The sequence below is a fragment of the Clupea harengus genome, unplaced genomic scaffold, assembly GCF_900700415.2.
Source record: "Clupea harengus unplaced genomic scaffold, Ch_v2.0.2, whole genome shotgun sequence".
In the NCBI taxonomy this organism is placed as follows: Eukaryota; Metazoa; Chordata; class Actinopteri; order Clupeiformes; family Clupeidae; genus Clupea; species Clupea harengus.
Genome location: NW_024879695.1, coordinates 50134 through 69970, shown reverse-complemented (window position 1 = coordinate 69970; position 19837 = coordinate 50134). Strand labels below are relative to the sequence as shown.

The 19837-nt window shown below is 42.2% G+C and overlaps 1 protein-coding gene and 1 pseudogene across 1 annotated transcript in view; one reads left to right on the top strand and one right to left on the bottom strand.

The window, feature by feature from the left end:
• The first annotated feature begins 840 nt into the window (after nt 1–840).
• Nucleotides 841–12648, top strand: LOC122129906 (annotated as a pseudogene).
• A 2594-nt stretch (nt 12649–15242) lies between these two features.
• LOC122129905 overlaps nt 15243–19837 on the bottom strand; it is a 41522-nt gene continuing 36927 nt past the window's right edge. The window contains exons 26-28 of the mRNA XM_042704632.1: nt 19703–19805; nt 18258–18451; nt 15243–17522 (exon numbers count right to left, since the gene is read on the bottom strand). Coding sequence (XP_042560566.1) covers nt 17370–17522; nt 18258–18451; nt 19703–19805 — 450 coding nt within the window. The 3' untranslated portion in view covers nt 15243–17369. The remainder of the gene's footprint in view (nt 17523–18257; nt 18452–19702; nt 19806–19837) is intronic.

The window sequence follows — 19837 nt, the reverse complement described above, 5'->3', positions numbered from 1 at the left end:
CTCTTTCCATATTTCGCAATCAGAAGACCAGAAGCCCAGACACGTGTATCTGCAGTTTTGTTTATTGAAAGGCTGCAAAATGTTTTTAATTGTGTTTATTCGTGAGTAAAACCGTTTCATAACCAAGGGGTGCTCATCATGGCCGTTTTGTCGTGTCTGATTTGTAGGTCTGAGATAGGGTAAATATTTACATTTAGTCATTTAGCAGACGCTTTTGCATTTAGTCACGGGGTGATGGCAGCACTGTGTGTGTGTGTGTGTAGGCAGACTTTAGATGCTAACACCCTGATTTGGTGTCAGTAAGGATGTTAGCCCAGGGCTATAGGGACTAGTCACGACCAAAGTTTGGGAAAGACAATTGTCCCCACCAATATTTTGTAAATTTTAATTGCCTGTTAGAAAAATGTATTTTGCACAATATATCTGCAAACTCTTTCGTTTTATTATCTATACTATGTTCGTTCGCCCAGAAGAGTGAAAACTAAATTGGTAAGTTTTCCAATAGGCCCTCGAGCCTGTGAGACAAGATGCTGTCATTTCATTGGCTGAAGAGGCTCACGTTCTCAGCACTACTAAAAGCTACTAAATACGCCAGGAAATAATAAAGCCTCATATTAGCAGACATCCCAAGTCTCCCGGAAGTTCCGGGAGTCTCCCGCATATTGATAGCGACTCCCTGATGCCCGCAAATTACTTAAAATCTAGAGCGAGCGAGCAAGACCGGGCACGCGAGACAGACGTGCTCCAAACCGCGTAACCGCATCTGTGTAGCGCGCGCACGACAGAGAGGGACCTAGAATTGCGTGTGTGTGGCAGTGTGAGTGTGTGCCTCATGAAGCATCTTGATTGGCCTTTTTCGGTAAGTCAACCAATCAATTTTCAGTGTGGGCGGGCTTTTATCTCTTCTCCCGAACCGAATTAATCAGTTCAGTGTATCTAGGAACAGGAGCAACATGGCAGAGGGAGAATAGCCTACCCCAAAAAACGAAAATACAAGACACATTTTACAAGAGACTATACAACGGTCTACCCCTGTCTTAGAAAAGTAAATCACAATGACAGTCTTGCTCGCTGTATAATCTGTAACAGTGATTTCAGCATTGCCCATGGCGGGTTAAATGACTGTAAAAGACATGTTGAGGTGAGTTCAACAAGTTTAATTTCATGTGCATATTATTCAGGCCGGCTAGTTGCCAGTGCTACATGAAAACAACAAACTCCTTAGACCTGTTTAAAGTTGCAATAGAATAAAAATAAAAGCAGTTAACATAAATAGTACAAGCAGCATATAAATAGTAAAAGTAATCTACATATTTAAACATAATTAACAAATAATTGCATAGGGCTATAGCCTATATAATGATATTATGCTTTTATTATATGGCAACGACAGTACGAGCATTCTGATTGGCTAATGGGTAGTCATGCCAGCCGCGTATTGACCCCCTCGCCGGTCTGCCGGTCTGATAAGTATTCTTATTGCCCTCCTCTGACGTCATCTTAAAAATGAGCAATATTGAAAGACATAAAAAAAAATTAAAAAAATTAAAGCCAAAGGAAATTCAGAAGCAGCGAAAATGTGCCAAAGAAAAAGAAAAAGAAAGACATCAAAAGCCATGAGGAAATTCAGAAGCAGCGAAAATGTGTTATTGAAAGTGATGATGAAGACTAGACTACTATAGTTTGAATCACTTGTGTTGTTACTTTACTGTAAATAGGGGTTATGCTCTTCTTAGGCCGCGTTCACATTTTACTTCTTTTTTAGAAAAAAGCGCTGCCTTCAGCGCCTTTTGAGCGCCTTTTGGGCGCTTCAGAATTCATGAATACCATGTGACGTCACTGCGTTTAAGCCCTGCCATATTTGTGTCCGACACAGACACATTACGGTCACAACCTATGGTCACAACCCACAGAAAGTTCAAAACGCTAGGGGATATGTTGTGCTGTTGAATTCGCCAACCCAGATATACAATTGTATTCTATTCCTAAATATTTAGGGAATTACTGACCTGTTAAGTGAAATGCAGCACGTTGATAAAATCGTGAATAGTTGCTGTGTCTTAGCACTCTACTGAGCAAGCTAGAGTCCTACTAGCTAGCGAGCTGTTTAGCCCTTTAGCCAGGGCTTTAGCTACAACTCGTTAGCCCATATTGGCACTCTTGCCTGCTCAGGAGAGTTTCTGTACTCTTGAAATCTCCGGTTTATGGGGATGGATTATGTACAAGATAAATGTAAATGTCGGGAAAAGAAAGTTGGGGCAGATGCTTTGCAAAAACACAGAGGAATTGTTAATCGCTAACGGCTAGTAGCATGCTAACATCAGCTAGGTAGCTCAGACACCTCGCAAATCCTCTTACACGTAGTTTTCAGTTACAATAATGTGGTTTTTACACTGTACGGTGTCTATTTCTCGGTAACTTTATGAAAATCTAAGCAAAAAAAAGTAAAACTAAAAACTTCTAGGTACAAATACGACGAACTACGGAGTTTGGTCCGCCATTTTTTTAAACTAAGGTAGTAGGTTACTAGGGAAGGTACGCTGGTACCTACTGTCCTCGCCCTGATTGGTCAGCTGTCAAAAAGGCGCTTGACGTCACCCAGCGCTTTTCTGAAAAGTTGAGAAAATTGAACTCAAAAAGCGTCAGGAGTTGCGCTTTTTTAGAAGTTTTTAAAAGGCGGCCGCTTTTTAAAAAGGCGTCATTCTTTTTCCTTTTCCCATAGGGTTGCATGTAAAAAAAAAAAGCGCTGGCAGCTGAAAAAAGAAGTGTGAACGCGGCCTTAAAAAGCCATTTTAGCTGAACCGTTTTCTATTTATCATTGTAACTTGAAGTTAGCAAGTAATTGGTTGCTAGGCAACGCCTGAAACAAACTGCGTGGTGAGAAGACTTGAGAGCTGAACAAAACGACATGTTTTCTATTTACAATTACCATTTCTTTTCATTTACAAAATGAAAGGAGCTAAAAATGCCATATAATAAACAACTTACTAACCTTGACCGTTCGGTCATGCCGGGAAATATCAGACTTCGCCTTTGCCGTATCAACCTCGCTCTCGCTCGGTCGATACGTTACAGCCTCAGTCTGATATTTCCCGGCATGACCTCACTCTCGGTTAGTAAGTAGTTATTATATCTTTTAGGGACCACAACTTGTTAGGGAGTGCAGGGTAATAGGCCTAGGCCTACATGAAGGCTACATGGTCGCTAATAGGCTAACTACCCACACAGTGTAAACCTGCTAGCCTAACATCGCCACCCATTCTACAATGGAAACATGTTTTGAAAGTTGTTAGTGTAGAGCATGTAACTTTTGCTTGTATTAAATCTATCCCTAGCATCTGCAATCTTTCGACCAGTGCGTTAGCAGCAGCTGGTCTTGTTGAAGCCAGAAGGATAAAGCTAACCTGCCGACATAATGGGACCATGATAGTTTAGCCTAGTACCAGCAGGCTAGCAACTCAACAGTGATATTAACTGGTGATAAATAGGCCTATATGATCCCTTGGATAGTAATAAGGCTAGATCTGTTCCCTGTAATCTCTCGACCAATGTCAGCAGTCAACTGGTTAGTGTCTGTATTAAATTGATGAATTACTGTGCAGGAAAAACAGCAGCCTGAAGCTACAGATGTAGAGCAGGGTGATGATGAATCAGCATCAGGGGTTCAGGTGAGATGTTGAATTGTCCATTTTGTTAATAAAGTTCACAGGCAACAATCCAAAGGGAAAAGGCAGTCTCGTGGTCAACAGGCAGGCAAAGGTCAAAAATCCAATAATCCAAACAGAGTTCAAGGCTGAAGTATCCAAAATACCGAATCCAACAGGGTCAGGTCAAGAAACAGGCAAAAGGTCAAAAACACAGGCAGACAGGGTGTTGAACATGAACATGAACACATAACATGAACACAAAAACAAGACTCAAACAGCACAGTTACTAACAGAAACAAGTGGAATATTAAAAAAATACTGTTCCTGAGACTCCTCACTTTTTAACTGACTTTCAGTCCATCCAGTTCAAGGAACAGCTTCTGAAAGACTAAAAAAGTACATTTCAGTTCCTTCTGATAGTTAAGATTCAGCACATATATTATGTCCATCAGCAGGGCACAACACCTTGGGATATCCTTTCCCTCCAGGATTTTGGTGCGCTCGACCACGATGGTGGCCATCTTATGGTCAGATCCTGGGGTGGACCGGTCACCGATGATGGCAATCTTCATAACTTGCCTATCAACTGTTGATGCAAATTCTTAGCGTCAAGTAGATACAAGTAGGTCTGGGTGATACTGACAGAATCACATTAACAATATTTTACACATCTTGACATCTTAAGAAAAAATGTAATGCAGCCTTTTAGATCAGGAAAAATACAAATTTTAAATTGTATCACAATAGTAACCAAAATCCAAAATCATTTACAATACTAATATCATACCTAACATCAATTTCTGCAGGTTTTATAGACATACAGTGCCCTCCACAATTATTGGCACCCTTAGTGAATGTGACCAAAACAGGCTATGAAAAAATATGTCTTTGCTGTTTATCCTCTCGGTCTTTTACTCAAAATATTCAGAAAAATCTTACCTTTTCATTGAAGTAAAATTATTGAAAGAATTTTTTGACATTAAATAAAATATTTTTCTCCAAAACATGGGTGCCACAATTATTGGCACCCCTAGAAAATCTTATAATTAAAATCTAACTGAAGTATATTACCAGTTATGTTTTACATTTTTAAGTTCACCTGTTTGATTTGGAACTCTTTAGTGGTCAACCATGACTTCCTGTTTCACTCGGGTATAAATATGAGGTGACACAGGCCAAATACCCTTAGCCATTCTTTAAGATGGGAAGGACAAAAGAACACAGTGTCGAAGTGCGACAAAAAGTTGTTGAGCTGCAGAAATCTGGAAAAGGATATAAGAAAATATCTTAACAGTTGAAAATACCCATTTCCACAATCAGGGCAATAGTTAAGATGTTCAAAGCGACAGGAGATGTAAGGAATCAGCCTGGAAGAGGACCTATCTGTAAATTGACCCCACGCACCGTGAGGAGGATGGTTCGACTGGCAAAAGAATCTCCAAGGATCACATCTGGAGAATTGCAGAGGTAAATTGAGTCTTGGGTTGAGAAAGTCTCCAGAACTACCATCAGACGCCACCTCCATCACCACAAATTGTTTCGGAGGGTTGCCTGAAAAAAGCCTCTGCTGTCAATCAACAACAAACTAAAGCGCCTACAGTTTGCCAAATGTAAGTCAGACTTTCAATGGGACCGAGGTATATGGTCAGATGAGACCAAAATAAAGCTTTTTGGCAACAAACATCAAAGGTGGGTTTGGCGTAGACAGAAAGATAGCCATACAGAAGAGACCCCCATACCCAATGTGAAGTATGGTGGCGGATCTTTGATGTTGTGGGGCTGTTTTTCTTCCAAAGGCCCTAGACATCTTGTTAGGATACATGGTATCATGGACTCCATCAAATACCAGCAGATATTAAATGAAAACCTAACAGCCCCCTCCAGTAAGCTTGCAATGGGCTGTGGTTGGACCTTCCAGCAGGTCAATGATCCGAAGCACACCTCAAAATCAACACAAAAATTGTTCACCGACCACGGAATAAAGGTTTTGCCATGGCCACCACAGTCCCCCGACCTAAACCCCATAGAAAATCTGTCGGAAGAGCTGAAGCCGAGTATACAAGCGTTGACCTAAGAATCTGAAGGATCTGGAGAGATACTGTATGTAGGAATGGTCTCATCACGCATTATACCAACCTCATCACGCATTATAGGAGAAGACTCGGAGCTGTTATCTTGGCAAAGGGAGGCTGCTCAAAACATTAAATTAAGGGGTGCCAATAATTGTGGCACACCTGTTTTGGAGAATAATATTTATTTAATGTCAACATTTTTTTTCAATGAAATAATTTTACTTCAATGAAAAGGTAAGATTTTTGTGAATATTTTGAGTGAAAGACCAAGAGGATGAACAGCAAAGACATATTTTTTCATAGCATGTTTTGGTCACATTCACTAAGGGTGCCAATAATTGTGGAGGGCACTGTACAAGCAACACTGGATGAAATGAGCAAGAAAGACAAACAACTACAAGGCTATCTATGTGAATAAATTTTTTTTTTTAAATGCGTGGAATGAATTTAGATTACACAATGTAATTGACGGTTACACGGAGAATATGAATAGAATTGTAAATGAAATTATACTCACCTTGAAAATGTCCTTTATATAATATTTGTTCAGCCTACAGGTCCTCTAACAGACAGTCTTAACTGTCTGAATTTGTCCAGGCATATTAAGTGGGTAGGGGAGGAGACTTGAACTCCTTAAAAAAATTAATTTATCAAGCCAATTTCATTAAATTACTACAACTTAATTTTTTTTTTATTCAATTAATGCAGAGATTTGAGTTTAAATTACTTAACAATATTAAGTTGATGTAATTACCAACATTATTATGTCAAGACAACTCATTAAAATAATGTTTGCAACTTAAAAGGATTATCTAAATCAATAAATTCGATCTTGCAACCATGCATTTAATTAAGTGGTGGTAATAGGTCCCCTGAATTACTTTTTAGAGTGTTGAGACAGAGATACACAGACACTGAGGTGGGGCTGAGAGGAAGAGTGTTTGTGTTTGGGTCAATTGGCGTACGCACACGCGCACACACACACAAGCACACGTACACGCACACACACGCACAGAGATTTGCAGACGCTCAGCTGAGTTTGGCAGGACAGGAAAACACTCTTCTCTCCCCATCTCTCTCTCCCTCCATCTCTCTCTTCCTCCCTCTCCCTGTCTCTCTCATTCTCTCTCTCTCTGCCCTTCTCTTTCTCTCTCTCTCTCCCTCTCCCTGCCCTTCTCTCTCTCTCTCTCTCTCTCTCTTTCTCTCTCTAGGGAAAGCATTTATTTAAGGTTCGGCAGTAGCTCACTCTGCTCCCAGCAAAACTCTTTATTTGCCTACTGCTCTTTATAGTTGGCCTGTTGTTTTTCTTCTTCTCTGTGCAAAGATGGTGGGAATGTTTGGAATCTGTGTGTGTGTGTGTGTGTGTGTGTGTGTGTCTGTCTGTGCAGTGAGGTGCAATGCTGACAACAGTTCTCAGTGACGTGCTTATCTGCCTTTAGATTGGCATTCCCTCTCTCTCTCTCTCTTCCTCTCTCGCTCACGCTCACACACACACACACACACACACACACTCTCTTTCCCTCCCACACATGCTTATACACTTGGACACACACTCCTTAATAGGAAATCTTAGACCTGGCATGGCTGTCACGCCTGTATCTCTCTCCCCCTTCCTCCTCTCCTCTCTCTCTTTCTTTCCTTCCCTCTCTCTTTCTCTGTCTCCCTCCCTTTCACTCTCTCTCCCTCCCTCCCCTCTCTCCTCTCTCTGTCTCTCTCTCTCCTCCTCTCCTCTTCGGTCTTTGGCAGTGTTCCTCCAATCCCTCTAATGCGTTTGAGCTGTGAGCCTCCTGTTTACTTTCTGCCTTTGAGTTTGGTTTCTGTCAGGAGGCCTTGGCTGCGTTTCTCAGAAGCCTCTTTTCTCTCTCTTTCCCCCTCTCTTTTCTCTCTCTTTCCCCCTCTTTTCTCTCTCTTTCCCCCTCTCTTTTCTCTCTCTTTCCCCCTCTCCGGCCTTCAGGCCTGTATATAGTGGATCCCCACTACTCACACTGTGCCTGGCCTTATCTTTAAGCATAGAATGAGCATTTTAACTTATTTTATAGAGTAGTTTTAAAAGCTTGTTATTATGAATATCCTAGTTGTTATGCTGATTGTTAGTGTTCTACTTATACTGGTGGTTATACTGATTGTTAATTAGGGATGCACGATAATGAATTCTAGCCGATACCCGATATGCCGATATTTACAAGCTCATTTTGGCCGATGCCGATACCGATATATACACCTCTGCTTTTTAATTATTGAAAAGTCTCTCCTGTACTAGAATGAATCTGTTATTATGATAGGGTATTGCTGTAGATACGGGACATTAAAAACTTGATTTGTATCATTTTAGAAATAGACATTCACTCATGAAACTATTGAAATGATTTCAAATATGGCAAATTTATTTATATTTCACAATTTTCATACTTGAACAGTACCAACTTCAACAACTACACTCTGGAAATGCAACTTGGCTAACTTGGCAAGCTAACGTTGGTTAACTGACTTACAGTTTAATAACATCCCTTCTAGGATTTCTAGACTAATCTATGTAAGGCTATTGCCAAGTTAGCTATATAAATTCCATATATGCAAAAGTAAGCCATGTACAGATAGCGTGGGCTCGTGACATAACGTTTCACATCCCGTCAAATGAGATCATCAACTTCGCTGGTGTCACGTAGCATGCAAGCTAACCAGCTAGTGTTGTCTAGCTAACTAGCAACTTATTAACTTCTATTAGCGTGCGACAGGTAATGTTGCAAAGCGTTTCACGCGGGTGGTCTGCATCTATGCATGCAACCTACGTTACGGCCAAGCTGTCGTCTCCTCTTCCATCTCCTGAAAAGTTTCCTGACAAATAGCATGTCAACATCCTCCGATACTATGAAGTACTGCCACACAGCCGACGTGTTGAATTACGTTATTGGCGCTCATAGTAACCAAAACATTTGCTTCGCGTGCGCATAATTTGAACGTCACTTTATCGGCCAGGTACATCGGCAGAAATGTTCATATCTGCAGATGCCGATAATTACGTTTTGAAGCTTTTATCTGCAGATACCGATGTCGTGCCGATATTATCGTGCATCCCTATTGTTAATTGCTGTTCACATATTTTCCACCACAGTTTCCTATGTAATTAACAATGTTTTTAATTACATATACCCCACTGTTGCCGTTTGCATACATGTAGGCTATTTTACTTGAGATAACTGTTGGTTGTGTGTAGGTGTGCATTTAGCTACATGCGTCATTCAATTCAATTCAATTCAACTTTATTTCGCCATGTATACAGATACTAGGAATTTTTTGGGGTATTCTCCATGCAGGCTATAGTATCACCAAACTATCTCCTGCACGAGATCTCCACGGCCGCTACACAAGCGCCATCGGACAAGGGGGTAGACAGGACGGAAAGACAAGGTTGAGGGAAGAATTGCAGCATAACATGAGGAAAGGGAGGAGAAAAAAAAAAAGGCGACCCCCAGACTATGCTCCTAGAGGAGTACAGTGTGGGAGCAGGAAAAAAAAAACACCTCAGCACATAAGCACATACATTTTACAACATGACAGGACTCAAGACTTGCAACGGGGAGGGGGGAGGGGGGATGGAGGTAAGCCAGCGCAAACAAGCAGCAATCTGGTCCAACAGCCATATTCGGCTATGGTCACAGACCCGCCTGTCACCCTGGGGGTACGAAGCAGGCGAAGGCGTGGGATGGGGGTCATGGGGTGGTGAATGCATATCTGTAATGTGTACGTGTGTATGTATGCATGTAGAAAGTTTGTGTATGAGTAGGCCTGGATTGTCGCCTTCCCCTAGGCCTAATCAGACAGATTCTCAGTCCGCAAGATTGTCGTTGCCATGGAGACATCCTTGAAAAGGTCCTGGACTGAGACAACAATCCACAGGTGTCTGTGGAAAGGGGGAAGGGAATGCAAGAGAGTCTCACTGCAGCGATCTTCAGGGGAGTTGTTGTTCCAGCAACAGCCTTGGCCAAGGCAGTGCTGGTTGAGGGGGCCGAAAGCAGATAAGATTGGGGTTGTTTGGTCTTGGGAGTAGGCGCCAATTTGCTCGTCTACTCCTATCCGTCCGGTCTCCGAATTGCTCCAATTTCCTTTGCAAAGCCGTGAACTTCTCCGTGTTGTTATCCATATTGCGGTTAATAGCCGCCAGGATGTTATCCATATCGCGGTGTATAGCCACAGTCTGAGTGCCAACAGCTCTGCCCAGCGCTTCAATCATGTCGGGCAGCCTTAGTGGGCTTTTGACAGCTGTCACCGTTTCATACATTTTCCGATAAACCGTTTTAAGAGAACTAAACAAAATGCAAATTATTTATCATATTCTTATTGCGAACACGGCAGCCTCTCACTCGTACCGCAGTCTAATTGAATTGTAATTACTATTCTATGCTATTGGGAGTAAAAAAAACTGTGAGATTTAGTGAGATTCAGTGGCGTGTATGTGAGACATGAGGAATATTGAAAATCTGTAAATCTCTCATGGATAAAACGTGAGACTTGACAGGTATATTAATTTGACATGTTTCGTACTGAGTCTATACTCTGGATTGGCAGGTGGCTTCTGGGGCTCAAGCCCCAATGTTTTCTCAAAAGCCCAAAATCTTTTTTAGGCCTCTGTGTTAGCACCTTTCAATCAACAGCGAACAGGCTCTTAACTTAAAAAATTAGATAATCAGAGCATGGCAGAATCACCAAATTGCCTGAATCTGACGGCAATCTAGAGGGTTAGGACAAACAGTTTGACAGTATAAATATTAGCAATTTCCGTGACAACTTCTGTTTCTATTTTGTTGAACAGTACTTAACATGGATGCGCAAATTGCGAAGACCACTCAGAGTCTCACCTCTGCAGCAGAGATGCGGGAAACCACCCAGATGCTGATGCAGCCCAATGCAAACTGGGAGGAGTACCTGACCCCTGCTCCCCTCTCTATTGCCATCATGGGGGAGCTGGTCTTCATCTCCTCAGGTACTGACTTCTCCATCAACAAGAACCCCCCACCAAAGGGCTTCAAGTACATAAAGTACCCAGACTCCTTCAGGGCCTGTCTTATGCAAATCTGTAACTCAGGCTGGCACGCATTCAACGAGGCCCACAAGAATATGGATCAGATCCGCATTCACACGGCCACAGTTTCCTGATTACATGAAGGCAGCAGTCAAGATCCTTTTCCAGGGCAATGATGAAGTTATTGAAACTCTCCTGCCTAATCAACTGGAAAACATCCGCACCATTGCAGATGAGTGCGTGACACTGGCAGAAGGTGTTGAAAATAAATATTCTATCGTCATCAATTTAATCCAGGAGCTGTTGGAGGCCTGTGTCAATGCTGAACACTTTCATGGAGAAGAGCTGGAGAAAGTTAAGATGAAACTGAAGGAAAATGAAATGAGAGAGAAGAGTGCCAAATTGCTGAATGAACGGTCCAAGAAAGCAATGGAGAACATGTCAAAGCAATTGGAAGATGCACAAGATGAGTACAAGAAATCAATGGATACCCTTCCCTCTGGGTGGGAAATGATTGGGATGGATTTCGTCGGAGGAATCACAGAGACCGTGACAGGAATGGTCAGTGGAGTCACTGCTTTAATAACTGCTCCAGTGAGATTAGCCTGCAGTGCAGCAGAGACCGTCTCAACAACATACCACAACATCAAACCACAAGAGGAGGCCGTAGATATGGTCTCACAAATGACAATCTGCAGCAAGTCTGGAGAGATTATTTCCATTATAGCTACCCTCAAACAATTTGTCAATGACGGTAAAATAGACTGGCACAATCTCTATGATCAGAAAAATAAATGTACAAAGACTACATGGACCGAGTCTCAATTCCAAAGGATGTCTGAGGACTTGAAGAGGATGCCCCAGGGCAAACTAAAGAAGAAAGCTGTGTCACTTTGTAACAGGGGCATCACCATCTGTAGACAGCTGGCAACGTATCAGCCAGATCAGAAGTGGGATGAGAAAAAAACTAAACAGCTCATAAAGGACTTGAAGCAGCTGAATGATGATGCCCTCGCTTTTGACTGTAAGAGTAAGGACACATCAGGTTGTCCTGCTCTTACCCCCAAACCACCCATGATGTTCAAAGCAGAGAACAACAGCTCAGGACGGCAGTCTGCCGGTCAGAGAGCATCTGAGAATGCCCGTTTCCGCATCGAGCAGACCAGAGAACAACTCAAACAAACACGGGACTCGTATGAGAAGTGTGTGGAGAACATGGAGAAGAATCAGAAGGAGCTGACTGATGTCCTGGTTGAAATGCAGAACTGCAAGATCAAAGAGATTGACTTTGACACCACTGTCAAAATGCTGGTCAAGGGTCTCGATGCCATGGGCAGAGTCAAAGAGCAGTGGGAGAAGATGGTACGCTTCTTCCAGATGATCTCCACCCTCGTGAAAACCAGCCTCAGCAAGACACTGCACAATTTTGTCACAACAGCTGATGACTCAAAGAAACTTTCTTACAACAGCAAGCTCTTTGCAAAAGACCTCCTGTACAACCAGGCCTATCAAGCCTCCAACATCGCCAGCCTGGTCCATATGATCTCAGGGACCTACACCGACGTGTCCAACAAGTACCTGATGGACAAAGTCAGCAGTCTGGGCAAGCTCATGGCCATGGACAAGAGCAAACCAGAGTTCCTTCAAGAGCGTGTGAACCTGCAGGAGTCCTGCCAGGCAGCTCAGGACGGCATCCTTCAGCTGGTCCTGAAGAACAAGAAAGAATTTGAGAGGAAGACCGATGTCAGGATGGCAAAAATAGAGGGCGAGCTGAAAGCCATTCTGCCAGCTGCTCCGCCCCAGGAGACTGAGAGAATCAAGGAAATAGTTCAGGCCGGGTTTGAAGATGGGGGATTTGGCGAAGAAGAGCTAGAGAATCTCTTCTGATTCAAATTATTTTATTACACCACATTTTCCATAAACTACAAAGGGTTAGAGAAGTGAATTACATAGCATGCTTAAAAATACAAAAAAGTAGTCATGTTTTCAATCTAATATTTGCAGATAAATAACGCGTTATAATGAATTATGCAGTATATATTCTTATATGGTTTTTAATTTCTTGAGTGTAATGTGCTCTAAGATACCAAGTCTGTAAGAAACACAACACAGCTGACAACCTTGTGTACCTTTGTGAAATGAGTCAGTCAGACAGTTAATAATCATGAAGTAAGACATCAGTAATCTAAGAACCTTCTGACACTGTAGTCTAGATGTTGGGATCAATATATGAGTCTCTAGATAATCATGTTATATCAGTTTGGTTGCGATTAGCAAGTAACCAAAGTTAGCTGTCATTGGTGTTAGGTAATGTTTAGCTGGCGATACACTCCTTTGTTACTTCCTTATAGTTTATTTACAGATGCTACTAATAAGTCTGTAATCGATGTGACAATGTACACCTTAGTAAAGCATGAATCAGTGTCATCCTGTTAGATTTGTATGTTCATATAAGCCAAGACAAAGTGATAAAAAAATCATTTTCAAGAGACACTAATGAGATCACACGTTATTTATATGTTATGTTATGCTAGGATGTTGTGCGGTGTCTTTTCATAAGAATTTCAGTGCCCAGTCTGACTCTGTGTTGTTCTGTGCATCTGACAATAAAATACTTGAACTTGTGAACGTATTGTCAACGTGTTGTCTACGTGTTGACAACAAGTAAGACACATTGTTAAAGGACTGTACTGTGCCTGGAAGACAATTATCCAACCAGTTCCAAAGTTAAAAAGAATTGCTACAATTCCCACCGCGCTATGAAATGTGACAAGCTCATCCTCTGATTGACAGAGTATTGAGGTGTGCATGGACCATCAGACTGGGTGGATGTGTCAGGTGAAAGGAGGGGTCCTGTGTGGATGTGTCAGGTGAAAGGAGGGGTCCTGTGTGGATGTGTCAGGGGAAAGGAGGGGTCCTGTGTGGATGTTTTAGGGGAAAGGAGGGGTCCTGTGTGGATGTGTCAGGTGAAAGGAGGGGTCCTTTGCTGCCAGACAGAGACATGAAGGAACACATCAGTAATGTAAGGAAGCAGAGCATTTGACACGGCACCTGTACATGTTGGGATGAGAAACACAAACATGCCCGCATCTAAATAACTTTCATATTTAGTAGGAATTGCAGTCATATTATTATAAAATATCCCATGAAGCCATAACATATTTCACAGTAGACACTGTGTAGCAACAGCCAGTAATCTCTACTATTGAACAAATGAATGAATGAATTCATTTAATCTTCGTCAAATATGTTAATTTTGCTGGGTTTAATTTATTTTACTTAATACTATATTTTCATTTGCAGATTCATTATCAGCTTTGTCTTGACTGGAAGACATTGTTCTGGCTATACACTGTGTGTGTGGGTACTGTGTGTGTGTGCGTGCTTGCGTGCTTGGTTAAGCTTTGACTCAACTCAAGGTAGGGTGATGGAAAAGCAACAATGGACATTTCTAGATCTACTGAAAATGAAACCTCCCCAGGATGACCCAATCTTGATCACGACCAACATCACTCACCTCACCACATCATTCACCTCTAGACTAGTTGGAATGGAACACCATAAATGTGGGATGGCCAGAGACAGAACTCCTACAGAACAGACAGAAAATGCCAAGATTAAGTGGTAAGTGGTAATTTCTTTATATGTTGAGGGGTTATCTGTAACATGGCTTCTGCAACCAGCCACCCCTACAATTCAATTTCTCATTTGCATCCAAGTAAAATAGATCCAAATGGGAAAAATAATCTTTCAGACATTTAAGATATCATGTATGGTCTGTAAGTGGTAATTCTTTATATTTTGAGGGGTTATCTGTAACATGACTTCTGCAACCAGCCATCATCCTATGGCGAGACTTACAAAATAGGCCTTGGAATTTGGGTATGCAATTCTAGGCGAAAATTGCCCAAAAAAATGCCAGTTTCACAGTTTGAGAGAAAGGCTGATTATCTCCCCAGGATGTGAAAGCAGAGCTGCCTCTCCTCCTTTCCTGTAAAGCCCTGCCGTGCCACCCACTGTCAAGTTCCTAGGTGTTTTCTTTAACTCTCTGGCCCAACTTGAAATGGCCTGGTACATGAACCCCAAAGGACGCACGGGACAACTCTTTCCAACACAGCTTAATTTTTATTTGTTGACTGGTTGGTGTATTAGGTTGAAAACCTTAAAAACACAAGTTATACAAAAAAGTCAAATACATTTCAAACAATCAGTACCAAGTACCAAGATTACAACTAACACAAAAAGCCAAACTCAAATGCATGCAGCAAACTGATATCATGCTGCCTGTATGCTGTGTGCTGCTTGGTTGTTATTATAATACAAATCAAACAGTTCATCCAATCATCATCAACCATCAATGTCTATAGCAGCACTTCCAACAACAAATAATCACAATAAGAAACAAAATAAGCAACAGTACCAGTGGCTTCTTTGGTTGTACCACGAGTAGATCCTTCGTTTGCCTCTCTCTCTGCTGAAATGTTTGCTGAGAGCTCTCCTTCACAGGTGCTCCCACTTAAAATAATGAGCAGGCTGCACTGGCCTGCTAGTGGTGCATTGTGGGACTTGCAGTTTTTTAAGGCAATGTTAATTTTACCTCAACACCCACCCACCCACAAACCTGAGGCTGCCCAGTTCAACCCCAATAAAATCACACCATGTGATGTAGATAAGAGGGTATTTAGATATGAAGGATTGCAGATTGCAGTACTATTAGAATGGGTTTGAGACCGTTGATCAAGCTGACTTTCACTGAGATATGTGGCCTGTTGCAGATTGCTACTAACTAGGGTCCATGTCAGTCTGGCACAAGAAAGGCATGCACCCAGTACTGTTGCACAGTTGCCATGGCAGCTACACTCATTCCTCATGTATAAAACGTGTACTACTACATTCCTTGAGTGGTCCCCTTCAAAATGACATCAGATAGTAGCTTAATGACTTTGTCCCACTCAATTCGTCTGTTATCTGTTATCTATGGAAAATGTGTTCCCGTTGCAGATTTTTGCCTCATTATCATATTCTGAAATCACTATCTACTAACTATAGGGTCAGTTTTCAACCATGCCAACTGTCTGTCACGGACTTCATGCTAGAAACAGACTTCTCCAGTCCATACAGGATGAGGCCAGACAACAAGTGAGGGGAGTGAGGAGTTTAAATAGTGTGGTGGAGGGAGTGACAGGTGTTCGTGATTATAATTCGGGGACTGGGAATGTGACGGAGGCAGGTGAGTTGAATCAGGAGGGGGCGTGGCAGGAGTAGGGCTCAGTGCAGGTGTGACAATATCATTCAAAAAGCTTCTACTCCGAGCCACCAGGGGTCGTAACAGACACTGTCATTCAAAAAGCTTGGTCAGTTACTACTGTGGAGCTTGTGTAGATACTGAGTCATTTTTATACCATATATTTTTGAAGGATTACTCTGAGTATAAGGGGTGTTACCCCATAGTTCCATCCCTTCATGAATATGCAACCTGTCTCTTTGCCATCATTCTGTAAAGGGTCTTTCCATTCATAAGAAGAAGTATGATGTGTCAAATTGTCCTATAGCACCTGACTTTTGGACATAAGCAATGGACATAAACATTGCGAAGATCTCTCCACCACGCCATCTATTGCCATCATGGGGGAGCTCGTCTTCATCTCCTCAGGTACTGACTTCTTCATCATCAAGAACCCCCCCCACCAACCGGCTTCAAGTACATAAAGTACCCAGACTCTGTAACTCAAGCTGGCACGCATTCAACGAGGCCCACAAGAATATGGATCAGATCCACATTCACACGGCCACAGTTCCTGATTACATGAAGACAGCAGTCAAGATCCTTTTCCAGGAACTCTCCTACCTAATCAACTGGAAAACATCTGCACCATTGCAGATGACATGTGACACTGGAAAACTGGCAGAGTTGAAAAGAAGTATTCTGATGTCATCAATTTAATCCAGGAGCTGTGTCAGGCCTGTGTCAACACTTTTATGGAGAAGTGTGGAGAAAGTTAGAATAAAACTAGAGGAAACAAACATGAGAGAGCACATTTTTTTTTTTTAAATCATTTTTACAGTTTAGGAACAATTTCAGAATGTGTAACTGGTATTTAGATATAAGACATATGTAATCAACCAATGATGTCTAAATTAAAATAAAAATATTTATAACACCCATATTATTAAAGGAGGGTTGCATTATTTCATGATGTAATATTTGACACTGATAATAGTCCAGTGGAAATATTTGTTTTTGTGAGGACTTTCAGTGATCTCACATTCAACATGGTTAATGTCTGCTAACAGGAGCTAACTAGCTAGTGTATATGGACTACATGATTAGTAGAATAAATAATACAACTTAAAAAAATGTAAAAGGTATGGGAAATCAAATATTAAATGTCAAAAACATATTTCAATACAATATAGGTGTGTATAAGAGGTAAAGTTTGAACTGTGGGTAATATGGCCTCATACAATGGCCTTTACATTTGTAACCCCTACGTAATTGCTGCAGGCTGTGCAAGAAAACTTACTTTACCCATCTAATTCATCTCTGGTTATGCATTTTTTTACTACCAGCTTTTCCTTACAATCAAGATAATCTTCTCCAGCCAGGACCACCTTTCCTCTGGCCCAGTGCTAGAAGCCAAAAAAACCGGCCACCTTTCCCCAGAAGGACGGGCTCTTCTTCTTCTCCTGCGCTTTCTTCTGATCTGTCTGTAGCTTTCTGATGTCCTCCTCCATGTCCTGAGCACGCCTCTTATAGCCACACTCCAGTAGCTCCCGCTGCTCCTGAAACAACACACACAAGATGGAAAACGTAAACACACGTCTCCAAACATAACACACTGATCTCAAACACCACACACTTAAATGGCATCTAGTGTTTAGTTTGCTGAATTGCAACAAGCTGAATAGCCTTCCCTCTACAAGAGTGGGCAAGTACCTACAGTGGCCATCAAATGCTATAAAAACACGAAAAGCCCCATCTCGAGCCAGTGTTTTGGTTCTGGGCTACTGTAGAAACATGGTGGACTCCATGGAAGTGGAACCACTCCCTATGTAGATACGAACAGGGTGCGATTTGTCAAAAAAACAGAGGGGGGGATGTTCTTTGTTTTGTTTTTTTTTAATCATGAAAAAACAATCAATAAATAGGCCTAATTCTTTTCAAGTTAACGGTAGGCCCTATTAGGTTACATTTTGAACAGTTGAACATTTAATGCAAACTAAAATATATAAAATACATGAATATATAAAAAGTATTTTCTCAGATGTGTTCTTTGGATAAATGTTTTAGACGTCATCATTAACTGAGCTCATTTGGCTCAGTTACCTTGAGTTTAGCTGATAGCATTGCCCCAAATCTGTTTCCATGGATGCGTTACCTTCAATGTAGCTATTATTAGCATTTCCTCAGACCTGCCCTTTTGTTTGAGTTATCTTCAGTTTAGCTGTTAGCATTCCCTCAAATCTGGTTCCCAGTTACCTTCAATGTAGCTATGATTAGCATTCCCTCAGACCTACCTTGAGTTTAGCGGTTACAACCCGCTCCAGCTCTGCCTGGGCTCTCACTCTTTCCCCCTCCATCTTCACCTCCAACTGCCTGATATTCTCCTCATTGCTTCTCTCCAGGTCCCACATGGCTTGCTGCTGGAGCCTGTTACGCTGTACCAGAAGTTTCTGCTGCTGCTCGGCTTCCTTCCGCCTTACCTTGTCCTCTGAGAGAGAGAGACAGAGAGAGAGAAAGATAGAAATATGTGACTTCAGTAGGTTAAATCCAGTCTGGGGAAACATTCACAAAAAGGTGAAAGTGGTTTTTATCCACCAAGTCATTTACATCTGTGAAGTGATGATTACAGAGGCAAGACACTCCCTGTTTATCCAATTCTCATTAAGGCCATGAGACTTATCAGCCGCTTTTGACACAGTCAACCACCGCACCTTCTGTCTATTCTGTCAAGTATGGGCATTTTGGCAGGGCACACTCCTGGTTTGAATCTTACCTCACTGGGCGCTCGTTCAACGTGTCATGGCATGGTCAGCTGTCTTTACCTCACCACCTCAGCACAGGGGTGCCCCAAGGCTCGGTGTTGGGACCACTTCTCTTTGCCATGTACTCACCAGGTGGTACTCACCTCAGCACCTCGTTGGGCCCCATCATATCACTGCTATGCAGATGATACCCAACTGTATCTGTCTTTCCCGCCTGATGACACCACTGTCTCGGCACGGATCTCGGATTGTCTCTCTGATATATCCACATGGATGAAGGATCACCATCTTCAAGTTAATCTGGCTAAAACGGAACTGTTGGTCTTCCCAGCCAAACAGGCCAAACACCGCAAGCAACATCGATATCAAAATTGACTCCTTATGTCTTGCTTCTTCCATAGCAGCAAGAAATCTAGGTGTCATTATCGAATGACCAACTAATATTCACAGACCACATTGCCTCGGTCTCCCCGTACCTAACCCAGTATGCCACCCAGCTGGTGGTACAAACCTTGGTGATTTCGTGCCGTTGACTACTGCAACGCACTCCTAACGGGCCTGCCGGCATGTGTGGTGAAACCACTACAGATGGTCCAGAACGCAGCGTTGCATCTGGTGTTCAACCAACCGAACAGGGCACATGTCACCCTGCTACTTATTGAGCTCCACTTGCTGCCTGTAGCTGCTCGCATTAAGTTCAAGTCACTTATGCTTGCTTACAGAGTGACTGCTGGTTCTGCTCCCACTTACTTAAAGGGCAAATGTTACCCCCCGGATGCTGCGCTCGTCTAATGAGCACCTCCAGGGGGGAGGATACGTACAGCTGAGTACAAAACATGTTTGTGTATGCTTTCAATTATAGCTCCTAGAAAGAAAGGAAATCAGAACTGGACAAAATTGCCAGGTCAGACTAAGTCTTTCACTGTAAAACATTTCTAAATGTTTTAAATCCTGTCTGTTTAAAACGTTCCCCTCACCTTCCATCTTCTTTTGGGCTTCAGTTAGCGAGCGGTCAGCAGCACGGATGGTCTTCCCAACTACGTTCTTCTCCTCCAGATACTTTGTCAGGACCTCCTCACTCTGACAACACACACACACACACACACACAGAT